The sequence below is a fragment of the Amaranthus tricolor genome, chromosome 16, assembly GCF_026212465.1.
Source record: "Amaranthus tricolor cultivar Red isolate AtriRed21 chromosome 16, ASM2621246v1, whole genome shotgun sequence".
Taxonomy (NCBI): domain Eukaryota; kingdom Viridiplantae; phylum Streptophyta; class Magnoliopsida; order Caryophyllales; family Amaranthaceae; genus Amaranthus; species Amaranthus tricolor.
This window is the reverse complement of record NC_080062.1, coordinates 8,637,267-8,648,454: the sequence shown is the minus strand read 5'-3', so window position 1 is coordinate 8,648,454 and position 11,188 is coordinate 8,637,267. Positions and strand designations below refer to the sequence as shown.

The following is an 11,188-nucleotide window of genomic DNA, read 5'->3' as shown; positions in this document are numbered from 1 at the left end:
TGTCCAAATGGTGACCGATTTTTGTAGGTTAATTGCTAAAATAATTTTAAAACAAAAAATTTTAAATGTTAAAAATTATAAATTAAAATCAAAAATAAAAGTTACTTGATTTCTCTTTTTAATTCTTTTATTATTCAATTTTTTTATAATTTTGTATATACTTTTTAATTTTTTTATGCAAAATGACTTATTGTATAGGTAAGAGGTTATCTTGGTGCATTTGTAGCAAACAATGTTATAGTTGGAATTATTCATGTTTAATCAAAAGTTAGGATTATTGTTGGAAAATCAGTAAAAAGTAGAATTATTGTGAGAAAATCAGTAAAAAGTTGAGTTGTTTAAAGTAATGCGGGACTCCATCTACTTGGAATTATTGGTTGATGTTGACTTATGTGGCAAATAAAACTAACTAATTTGTCATTTTTTAAATTCAATAAAAAGATTGTAAACTTGAAAATTTGAAATACTTAAGCAAAAAAAAATAATTAAATACACTAAGTTTAAAACTTATTCCAAAAGTAAACGTGAAATTCTCAAACCTGAGGTTTGGGGCTGTTCGCAGTTACTAATTGCGAACAGGTCAAAAAAGACAAAATAGTTGTTCGCACTTACTAACTGCGAACAACTATTTGACCTGTTTTGGCCCGTTCGCAGTTAGTAACTGCGAACAGCAACAGGACAAAATAGTCGTTCCCAGTTACTAAGTGGGAACAACTATTTTTGTCTTTTTTGACCTGAACCAAACCTCAAGTTTGAAAATTTCACGCTTACTTTTGGAATAAGTTTAAAACTTAGTTTATTTAATTAATTTTTTTTTTGCTTAAGTATTTCAAAAATTGTGTAAACTTCCACATATTATCCTCATGGGCAACCCCAATCTCTCTCTCACTTCATGATTCCTAATCATGTCTATCCTCGTAAGCCCATACATCCACCTCAACATACACATCTTTGCTACATCCATCTTTTATTTCAAGAACTTCTTAAAAGGTCAGCATTTCGTCCCATATGGCAAAAACGACCTGATTACAAATCGGTAAAATTTACCTTATAATCTAGTAGACGACTTTCGATCACAGAACACCTCAGTAGCCGCTCTCCACTTAAACCAACCTTTTTGAATCCAATGAGTTACATTTTTACTGATCTCCTCATTACTTTACATTACAGACTCTAAATATATAATGTTATAATATCTTAAAAAAAACAGCTTAAAACCTTAAACATAGTGCTTAAAATTTATTGAAGGGTTAGAAAGATCAATTATTTTCAACAAATGAAATGTTCTACAATGTTCACAACTAACTTATTGCAAATTCTCGTACATTGTAACTCCCGTTAAATACAATATATACTTTCGTAATTCATTATCAATAATAATGATAATGAATATTTATAATTGTAATGGCTAAAATAAAACATTAGCCATATAAGAATAAGAATACCTTATAATCAATGGAACTTTTGTACAAAATAGGAAGCCTCATTCCCCACCAAAATTGCAAGAACATATTCCTCCTACACAATCATAAAGCCGAACACTTAACACGAGGGTAAATCAAAAGATTAAATTATAGTTATTCGAGTGACCAAAATTTGCAGAAGAAAGTTGAGAGGAGGTCATGGCTCATCCAGGCCACCCTTAGATCTGCCTATGGCCCCACACCAAAATTGTAGTTATGGATGTATCATCTTCAAACTTTATAGCCTCTACTCATATTATTGCCATTGTTTTACGCCAAAAAAACCCATGTTGAACCCATGTTTTGAATTCCAAAACAACAAAAACTCCAAAACGTAAAACACTAAAAAGTATAAAAATAGTGCCCAACATAAGATTCGACTTGAATGCTTCAAGATAAGGGGATACGAGCAAGAACGACTCGTAAACATGAGCGAGGGAAAGGAAGAGAAGAGATACTAGAAACGCAAGCAAGAAGCAAAGAGCAATGAGGAACACAACTACAAGAAGAATGCAAGAAATGAAAGTTCCATGGAGAAATGCTAAGAGGATTAGGTCTATCATGGGCAAGTATACAGCATTATGGAAGTAACATAAGGGAAATTTAATGGTTTATGTGTATGGATATGGAATAAAGAAGAGAATGAAGTGAAGTGCACTCAATACCATTTTTAACAAAGTGAGCTTCATCACTAACTTTTTGGTCCTCTTTTTACTAGGATGAATATAAAGGAACTGCATGTGTTAAGTTATTCTTTTGTTAATAATATAATACTTCCTCTGGTTTTAATAGTTGCCACACTTCTAATTTTTCACGCTATTTAATGCATAATTAAAATTTTTAATATCTTTAATTTCATATGTTTATGAAAAGTTAATAGTATGAAAACATGCATTAAGACGAATCAAAAAAAATCCTACTTGACTATGTTTTACATTATACATAGAGAAATATATACCAAATAAGACCAGTTGATGAACAATAATTGTTATAGAAACTGTAACAAATATTAAAATCCAGAGAAAGTAGTATAGAAGCATTATTGCGGGAGAGTTCAAGTTTGAAATAAATATATTTGCTCGCAAATCATAGGTTAACCTAGTGGTTAAAAGTTTTTTTTTTTTTCTTCTGTTAATGGTTTCAATTTTTCACCATTGATTTGAAGCTTAGTTTACCCTTTACCCCTACATGTAAGATATTATCCTTTACCCCTACGTGCAAGAGATTATCCTTACCCTCAAATTTTCTTTTAAAAGATAAATTCCTTGCTCTCCTGTTATTTTTGTTTCTAAGTTCTAACCCAATACCCAACCTGACCTTTCTAGATCATTTTGCCCATTTGCACTGCTACTAACATTTCGCTTTTTACGCTATTTAACGCGTTAGTTTGTACATTTATATCTTGAAATATACATAACTAATAATTCAAAATGCTAATAATATAAAGGTATGCAATTAAACGAATCAAACAATATCTCACTTAACTATATTTTTCTTACGTAATGGCAGCAAAATATCTAGGAAGATAAATAGAACACAAACTCATATATTACAACAAGTATTTCAGAACAGAGGAAATATAACAGGCTTTTGCAATGGTGATTAGAACTATAACAAAAAAGACAAGGAACTTAAGTCCATGTTCATAGCAAGTACTCCCAAGTCCTAACTGGTTACACATGAAGAATATGTAGTCACAAATTTCATTTCATATAAATAGTACACATGAAAGATACAGCTGATGAGGATAAAGCTTGTAGGAACAAAGATCGACGAATTCTTTTCATGAGCGTGAGAATACTAAAGGAATGCACACGAGCATCAATGCTCTCCACCACTCGATCACAAATCTAGTTTAAAAAAACTTTAACATCACTAGAATATAATTATCAACGCACTTTTGCGTCTTTGCAAAGGCGAAACAAATATATGGCAAGTCCGCCAACTCAAAGACGGGTTGAAGATGACTGAAGATCTGTACAAAAATAATACCTAGCCTCACGAAAAAAATTGAATCGTAGATACACTCCCGCTTCTTGTGGGGGTGTAACATTAGTGTAACGTACTTTTGTCAAAAAATGACGGTCCTGATTACACGATCACAGCACAAGATTTCTTGATTCTTGCAGTCAAACGTACGTTGCAAAGCAAAATGTGCTTATAGGTAAATCGCTTTCTGCATTTTAAAAGGGATTACGGTTAGGACGAGTGTATTTTAGAGAAAACAACGAATATGAACTTGAATGGTCAGAATTATTAGCGTTTCATGTATTTACGAAAGCTTCGATGCTAGATGTTGAGTTGACAAATACTCATATTTCCTATTTCATAAAAAAATTGAGTATTAACACGTACTTAAAAAGAAAAGATAATAAAGTTGTATGAGCAATCTGAATTACTATTCGTATAGGTTTTCCGTTCCAGGTCTGGCTTAGGCTTTTCTACAGATATTGGTTTCAAAGGTTAACTTGGATGATCTTTAAGTCTTATGCCATTTGGAGTGCGATCCCAAAGTTGGTTATGGGCTGATGGCTCTTCCAACACCCCCACCCCCCAAATGGAGGTTTTTGCAAGCAAGCTCTTCAGTAACCTGGTTCTTCAGACCTTATTTTGATTTCATAATAAATAGTCCATGGAGACATCTACATTATGCTCCGTTCGAGAGAATTGGAAGGGAAAGAAAGGGGTGGTTTGGCGCGATATAGCAATTTTGAAGGAGGGGTGGGGATTTGAACTTTGAAGGATTAACTCTCTCAATTTTGTTAATAACCGAATCCTTCCAAAAGTGCAGAGATTTGGAAGAAAATTGGTATTTCTCTTTGTTTTCCTTCTTTTCCTTCCCCTAAACAAACGAGGACTATCCACATATTTTTTTCCCGTTCCTTTCCTTTCCATTTCATCCTAAATCATTCCTGCTAATGTAACAAAATGACTTCCATAGTACCCCATTTGAAATTCATGAGGAAAACAGAATAAATCTAAATTCCCATGAATAATAGTTAATCCTGGCCGACAACGCATTCATATATTTATATAATGGAGTATTACCTTTGCAACCTGAAACAATATTCGGTTTGGAACGAGGAACAGGAACGAGAACGGGAACGAGGAACTCAACCTAAATTGACTCAGGAACGATTGAGTACGAGATACATTATATGTATAAAATATATATTTGAAAACAAAATTAAATTAAAATGATTTATTTGCTTTAAGAAATTGTTTTTAAATCGAATTATTTTAGTTTTCTAGATTCCATCTGTTTTTTCTCTCTTTTTTTTATCTTTAATTAGTAAATGAAGGCCAAAATACCTTTCTAAAAAAGGTATTCTACACCGGGACGTCACCTTGAGCGCTTTGGTCACGTTTCGTGGTGATTGGAGGCGGACGTTCCCGGATCGAGAACATGGCTACGTTCCACGTTCCGTGTAACTTATGACCTTTAGTCTTCTATTGTCCAACTTATTACGATTAAGTAAAGAATGAAGAAGATTAGCTATACCTTCTCATTTCAGATCACACTACATTAGTTGAAAGGTGCTTCTCATCATTCTTGCTAATGTACCACTGGCAAGGGTATGACAAGGAAGACGATTCAAGGGGAAAGCGCCAAACCATGATGCTCGAGCAAAGCAACCCTTCCATTTGGCTTTCATCTTCGACCACTTGTTCAACAAATGCACTTGCCTGAAAAGACATAATGGGTATAAAGACATTAGCAATCTACACGTAAATGGATAACTTTCTCTTCGGCAAGAAAGTCCAAAAGCATAAAAGATATTTCCACACACCCAAATAAAAAGATTCCGTATTCATTGATAATAACCCTCATTCTCATAAATTTCCATTCTTTAGCATAGAAGAGTTTCTCATTTTTTATTGAAAGATTCACACGGTGCTCTAGTTTCTCATTAGAACAAAGACACATAAATTGAGAGGATGAAAAACATATTTATTGAGGTCAAAATAAATAAACTTCGTTACGGAGCATAACGCCCCTGAATTTCAGGAACTTAATTTAATTTGCAAGCTAGAAGAAAAAAGGGACCAGTCATTGCCAAAGCAAGATTTGCCAACATAAATTCAAGAAACCAACCACAAATCTCTCTTTAATGGTGTCAATCTGCCGTATAGGCTCAAGTGTAGGGCGGTGCCATCTCTTCGGATCCCATAGTATGGTACTATTGAAAGCAAAACCCGAAATATCAGCATGAAATCTTCGAGTCATTTCACGAGTCCTCCAACCAATGATCTCGCTCCCATTACATACAGGACCATCACGAAAAATTGCACCTCTCCTCACTGAAAGTGAAGCCACCTTCCAAGTCCCAAATCTCCTGGAATCATGTACGGGCATCAAAAGTGACAAACGGCAGTATAACTAACAGAGATTAAATTTAATAAACAATACAAACCATTACAAGAAATAATATGTTCATTCTTAGTATTCATATTCAGTCAAAAAAAAAAAAGATATCCCGCTTGTTAGTTGAAGATCAATTGCCAAGGGCTTCAATGAAGAAAGCGTAGAGAATCTCTTAACAATGAGACTAGCTGTTATAGATCTTGTTCACAAAGACACTTTCCATTCAACTACGAGGCTATATGCCTATAAACATTTATCATCTAGAAACTTCGTATGCCACTACTTGAAGACATTCACAATCACCCTGACAGGGTAGAACATCAAGAGAACATATCTAGTCATGTTGTACTACTTAAGTGCTTCTCCAGAGAGACTAGGGCATATGTGATCTTTTACATATTACACGCATCAAACATGAACATCGTCACAAGTTCAAATACAAAAATGCAGATATATACATGGTGTAAAAACAAGGCCGCATCGCATTGCATCGACTGTGTTGTAAAGGTTTCAAAATAAACGAACCGACATTCCCCAACATTATACAGGTGTAAAAAACCGCATTTTTACACTATGTACATATATGGAAACTAGAGGCTTAGGGTCAAACAAAAGGTATTGCTATTAATTGTTTATTATTAGTATTACTTATAATTTGTTTAGTTTTCGCTCATGGAAAAGAACATCTAAAGAAGCTAGGTAGTTCAAAGGTTCTTATGTAGTCGCACCTTGTGTAACAACCATCATTCTTCCTTTTTTTGTTTGTGATGCCCCATATTGTTGGGATTAAGGCTTTTGCATTGTTATTGATCACTGCAAAGAAAATCTATACTACAGCATGCGGACACAAAGAATAGCTCATAAAGTGACCTAATAATGAATACATCTTGATGTGAAAGTAAACTTAAGGATACTAAATATATGTGAAGGGCGATAGACGTCACAGAATCAGGCTTGATGTAATAAGCAAACAATAGGCAGCACATCCAAAAAATGAAGCTAAATCCTAGAGATCACGGGTAAGATCAAAATCACTTATTTGGACTAGTCAACAAGATCTATTTCCTAGAGTTCGCCCAAAGAAATGCCAACGAACTTATAAAGTCATTATCTTCATCGTGCGATCTTGAATGAATAATGTTTCACATCGAACGACATTAACTCAATAAAAACAAATTAAGGAAAGGATGAATGATTCCAAGTTCTTTTACTCCATTTAAACACTTTTGTCTATTTTCAATATAAACCAAAATTCGGTAAAACCCTAGGGAGTTTTGGCCAGAGTAAGAGCCTCCATCATTCACTGTCAAAAGGTTTTACCTAGTCTACCGTTCAAGGCAGATAGCTTGACCGAAAAGACGCCCACAAGACTGTTATGGTAGCGCAGAAAATCAATTATGATCGTTATTTTTTAATCAACAGATCTTGATTTGTTGAAATAACTGGTTCAAGTCACCAACCTCTATTAATAAACAAGTTGAGAAGCGACTTTTTCTCAAGACCGGGGGGAAACAAAAAAAAGTTCACAATTTGATTTCAGATACTTACATATATAACCACTAAATGGATGAAGTAACCAAACACCTTACAAGAATTAGAGCTTTTGTGTTTAATCGGAAAGACAATTCATCTTTATTCATGAAGACCATCTTACATCGCCAACTCATTCAATACACATGTTGAAAAACCAGGAGAAAGACGCAATAACAGATACAACTAAGGCACATCAGGCTACAAATTTGTAGTGTCTTCATACATCCACATCTAGACATTGACAAATGATGATGTTTTAAAATTAACTTGGAGTTTACTGATTTTAAAGGAATAAAATACTAGCCAATTCAACCATATAGAGCTCTAATGATCACCCCCAAAATAGCAAACGATAGGAAAAAATAACTTGCTTAACTTTCAACAACATTATAAGAAACCGATAGCAAAAACAACTTGCTTAACTTTCAACAATATAAGAAACCTGTCAAGGAACAAACTCAAACAAAAGCTTACAAGGTCACTTCGAATCTCAACCACCTATGTGCATTCACACTTCTAGCCCAATGGGCTCTCGTGCGAGGGGTGTGTTAGAGTATATAGCATGTCCTAGGGTCTCAACCATCAACTTAAGTTTTTACTCAAGAAAAAGCGCAAATACGAAGAAACTTAACTGCAGCAAGTAACAAAATGTCATAAATCACATAGTTCAATTTTGTGAGAGGTATATACCTTATCTGCCTCAATTGTGCAAAAAGATCAACAGAGTAAACATTGGCATCATCTGCAAAATAGACAATTCCATCAAGGCGATGCGTTTCAATGTGTGCCAATGCCACATTTCTCTGGTGAACATTTCTGTCCTTTATATCCGTTATATTCTTATCGCAAACCAAATGTCGGTACATAACTCCAGTCTTCCTCAAAATCTCGGCTGTTTCCATAGATTGAGAGTTCATGTCAACCACAATCCACAACAAAGGTGAAGGTACAAGTTTCAACGTTTGCGCCAATCGATTGAGATAGTACGCTTGAAATTGTCGAGTATAAGTAGGAGTAATAACTATCAAGAGCTTCCGAACTTCCAATGGAGGATCCCATTTAACAGCTAGTGTTTCACTAGATATCCTTTCCATCTCTTTTGACCCTTGTTTTAACTCTTGCAAGGTAGTATTCTCAACACCCAACCTCAAATGATTCTCTAAACGAACCTCGGTTGCAGAGGACACATTTCTAGCACTAAAAGGCGGATATTTAACTGCGGGACGCATCATATCAAAGAAAAAGGTCTGATCTTGAGGCCCATATCTTCCAGGAAAAGACATGGAACCAAAAGGAGTTAATCCAATAAACAATCCAACCAAAAAACACACTAAAAAATGTATGAGTGCCCTTCTCCACACTTGCCCTTTAGGTTTCGATCTATCTAACGAACGCGATGATCTATGTGAAAACCAACTAAGGATATAATTATGCACTTTATACAATGCATATTCCAATGAATTGAAATATGAATATGTTAATCCACTTGGATGTATAGGGTTTTGAAGAGTAGAAGATGATTTAGATAATGGGGATGCTACTGAACAAGCTTCACCATTTGATCTTGAACCAGGGCGTGGAACAGGAGACAGTGTTCTTCTAATAGAAGCCATTAGAACAAATCTAGCTCCACTCTAAAAATAAGGCAGTTTGACCCTTAAAAAGCATCCAAATTTAGTAACTATTGACTTCCCTAAACACAACCAAAACTTATTTTTCCAATTACAGCCTCTATATTGCAATTAATTCTAGCATTTTCTTATTACCACTTATAAACAATGCACAAAATAAGCATTTTCCAACATTTGAAGAAATAAAGTTCCCATATTTTGTTAATTATAACTTGCCCCAGCTCACCCAATAGCATACCATAACGATCTAACTCATAAAAAGATGAAAATTTTAGCAATAGATCGAGATTATACAATAAGAAGCTAAATTTTTATCTAACAACATTCATATCTTGAAGAAACCCACAAAAAAAAAAAGCAATACCCACTAACTTAAATGAGCTTAAAAATTCAAAGATTCAAATTTGGCATTAAAATTTAGAATAAATATATATAAGAAGCACAAATTACCACCAAAAATGAGCTCAAACATTCCAGCTTTCAACCAAAATACAACGAGTAGACCCCCCTTTTTCTTAATTGAGAAAGTCGGTTGTAGATGGTTATGAACAGGAAATAATGGGCTGTGAAAAAGTGGAAGTGTTCAAGATCTCTATTGCCTTCAATAGATGAGAGAGAATATGGAACTTTGAAAAGAGTTTTTCCGAATGCTTGTGTTAAGGGGTGAAATAAATAAACCCCTAATTAATTTTTTTTATCGATCACTAAATCACTTACCTTGGTCTAATAATTTTCTAAAATAATTACCTATTATTCACCATAATCGGCCATTCAACCATCATATCCAGAATTTTCACGTTAATTCACCATCTAACCTCTATTCTACTATTATAAATACATGTTGCATACATTATTTGCACCGAACTAAGCTTTAATATTCCTATCGTTACTCCATAAAAATACACCGCCCACCTACTTACAATCTATACTTTAATCAAATATCCTTCAATTGATTTGAGCTCATCCTATAAGTCGTTAATCTTGCATTCATTAATTATCATGTATTCATTACTTTCGGTTTCCTGATCTGACTTGAGCGTCGGAGGGGTTTTCCGGGAAACCACCCCGGGCAAGACTAACGTTGTATTGCAGGATTTGAGGTCTCATCAGCGAAACGATCATAAGCACTTTCAACATACTGACAGTTGTCCCCGACTAACCCTTATTTCCAGGTATTTTAAGTGTCTTTTACACTTTCTCGTTTCATTACTGAAACATGGTATTTTGCTATGAGAGTAAAATATTTGGGAAATTAGCACAATTTAGAAAGGATAAATTACCGTGAATAATACAATTTATTGTTTATTTTCCTACGATAATATCAACTATTGATTAAACATGAACAATACTAACTTAAGGGGTTTTTGTCTTAGAATAATACCAACTTTAGTTTATTAACTAATTTATTCATTGTTAATCAAAAGTTGGTATTATTATAGGGAAATAAGAAAAATATTGTATTATTTATGGTAATTTTTCCATTTAAAAAATTAAGGTTTGAATAATGAGAATAAACTATGATTAGAGCATGATCGTCGATCACCAAGTGTAAAGCGGGCTACCATCCAGTACCCAAAATTTTTTAGTGTCTAAAAAGTTATTTTTATGTATAAGGTTGGTTTTTTTTTTTTTACGATATAAGGTTGGTTTTAAATTGAATTAAATCTAAATATTTTATATTTTTTGCTAAGTGATAAGAGTTATTTAGTGACTTTTTATAAAATAATAATTCAAACATCATAATTCAAAATTATTTAAATATCAATAATAGAAACAAAAGAAGTAATTGAGTTGGTTCCTTAATAAGATCGCCTAAAAAAAATTTTAAGTTCTATTACTCACTAGTCATTACACAAATGTTGTAGGGACAAAAAAAGAACCGAACGGGCCTGGATTAGAGAAGATGATAGTGATTAGTCTAGAGATCTTGCAAATTGCCAAATGAGAAGCTATGGGTTGAGATATAGTGGGTTTTGAACCGTTGATTATGGTTTAATAATGGAATGTGGGGTTTAGTGGGAATGTTGATATTAAATGGTCAACACATTTTTGAAGATGAGGAGATTAATATCAATGTTTGATAGTTACATTTACATAGCAATTTATTGTTATGTAACTTAGCGGTTTATTGGTATTTTATTTTAGAAATAAAAGCTTAAAAATTAAAATAATAACTAAAACGTTAAGTGATTTAG

At 33.5% G+C, this 11,188-nt stretch overlaps 2 protein-coding genes across 2 annotated transcripts in view; both read right to left on the bottom strand.

Moving 5' to 3' along the window:
• LOC130802855 (tocopherol cyclase, chloroplastic-like) overlaps positions 1 to 10,473 on the bottom strand; it is a 42,202-nt gene extending 31,729 nt beyond the window's left edge. Inside the window, exon 1 of the mRNA XM_057666956.1 lies at positions 10,393 to 10,473. The gene's annotated coding sequence lies outside the window, so the exon portion shown is untranslated. The remainder of the gene's footprint in view (positions 1 to 10,392) is intronic.
• LOC130802857 (probable beta-1,4-xylosyltransferase IRX9H) lies at positions 2,992 to 9,632 on the bottom strand. The gene is made up of 4 exons (XM_057666958.1): positions 8,053 to 9,632; positions 5,560 to 5,800; positions 4,966 to 5,150; positions 2,992 to 3,639 (listed from the first exon to the last, which is right to left on the bottom strand). Exons 1-3 carry the CDS (start codon positions 8,973 to 8,975, stop codon positions 4,980 to 4,982), a joined length of 1,335 nt encoding a protein of 444 aa, XP_057522941.1. The 5' UTR covers positions 8,976 to 9,632; the 3' UTR covers positions 2,992 to 3,639; positions 4,966 to 4,979.
• Positions 10,474 to 11,188: the final 715 nt, after the last annotated feature.

Excerpts from the sequence above, each read along its gene's own strand:
- LOC130802857 (XM_057666958.1), bottom strand. The coding sequence starts at position 8,975 with ATGGCTTCTATTAGAAGAACACTGTCTCCTGTTCCACGCCCTGGTTCA. Across the intron at positions 5,801-8,052 it reads GCACAATTGAGGCAGATAAG|GAGATTTGGGACTTGGAAGG; the intron begins GTATATACCTCT and ends ACATGATTCCAG. Across the intron at positions 5,151-5,559 it reads CCATTAAAGAGAGATTTGTG|GCAAGTGCATTTGTTGAACA; the intron begins GTTGGTTTCTTG and ends ATGTCTTTTCAG.